The 1,403-nt window shown below is 41.9% G+C and overlaps 1 protein-coding gene across 1 annotated transcript; it reads left to right on the top strand.

The window, feature by feature from the left end:
* Positions 1–96: 96 nt before the first annotated feature.
* On the top strand, positions 97–277 carry SARC_16192 (hypothetical protein; the record flags this gene model as incomplete). Its single annotated transcript, XM_014289701.1, has 1 exon — positions 97–277. A coding segment is annotated over one exon (181 nt), but the record flags the coding sequence as incomplete, so codon positions are not given.
* Between the last annotated feature and the right edge of the window lie 1,126 nt (positions 278–1,403).

The raw sequence follows: 1,403 nt of genomic DNA, 5'->3' as shown, positions 1-1,403 counted from the left end.
TACTTGCACAAGCACACACAGGATCCACCACACCATACACATGAGCACACATACTCAATATCTGATACACATACGCCCATGCATACAGAGGCTAAGATGGGGGTGCGCAACAAGTGCCTGATGTACATGATGTGTGACAGCGGCAACCTCACAGACGCTGACCAGCCCATGGAAGCGCTGAGACTGTACTATCAAATGTGTTCGCTGGAATTGGATGTGGAGACTCTCGGAGTCATTGCGGGAAGTCTGGCCAATGGTGGTGTCTGTCCACTTACAGGTGTGTGTGGGTGGTAGATGGAAGATAATGGGAGGTATACTTGTTCTATAAATAGATATGTGCTATAAATAGGTATATGCTATATATAGACCAATAGGTGGTTTTATGGTTTTAATAGATAAAAGGGGTGTTTTGTGTTATAAATAGATAATCTAGTCTATTTGTTCTATGAATAGATAAGCAGATGAATTTGTGCTATATATGGATAAACCAGTTTATTTGTGCCATATGTCGACAACAGGATTGTCTGTGATGTGTTAGCGAATGAACTGTGTGGCAGTGGATGTCGAACCTCAGAGTTACGGATAGTTCAGCTAATGTAGGTACATTTACATTTACAAATGTCTGCTATAAATAGGCATGTGTCCTATAAATAGTTATAGATGCGTTCTAAATTGATACGCATGTGCTATTTATAGAACAAAGTTGCTCTTAAAATCTCTGGGATGCGAGTAGTGTTGGGTCATTGGAAGCGTCCGCCCATTTACACTTAGATGCTGCTATAAAAAGACGTGTGTGCTATATATAGGCATGCGTGCTATAAATAGTCGTGCGTGCTATAAATAGACATGCGTGCTATAAATAGACATGCGTGCTATAAATAATTACAAATGCGCTGTACATAGATATATATCAGTTCTGTCAGTAGTGCAAACGGTGGTCATAGCACCTTTGAGTGCTAGTACGGGTAGTATAGCCCGCACAGGCATCTGCCATTTCAATTGTAGGAGTGGTAACTGTATTACTATCTGTCGCTCTGATTCGTTTCAGTGTTTCTTGTTTGATATGCCTATACACTTGCGGTCACTCGTGTTTAATTCGTCTTACGGGCAACTACGTTTTCACCGATTTACGGTTTTTCATATCTCAATTGGACCCACGGTAATGTTGCTCATACTACCTATTCACCGATGTACGTTTTCTCATACTTCCGTTCAGCCCGTGTTATTGTTTAGCTTACTACGTGTTCATCAATTTACGGTTTCTCCTGCTCCACTCCCACAGGTGAAACGGTACTCTCGCCCGTAGTAGTCAAGCAAGTGCTGTCAGTCATGAGTGCCTGCGGATTATACGATCTAAGGTGCGTGGCTTGGGATTGCTGGGTTGTAGGGTTTAGACATATATA

The sequence above is a fragment of the Sphaeroforma arctica genome (assembly GCF_001186125.1).
Source record: "Sphaeroforma arctica JP610 unplaced genomic scaffold supercont1.7544, whole genome shotgun sequence".
NCBI classification, from domain to species: domain Eukaryota; class Ichthyosporea; order Ichthyophonida; genus Sphaeroforma; species Sphaeroforma arctica.
Note: the sequence above shows the minus strand (reverse complement) of the source record. Positions and strands in the feature narration are given on the sequence as shown.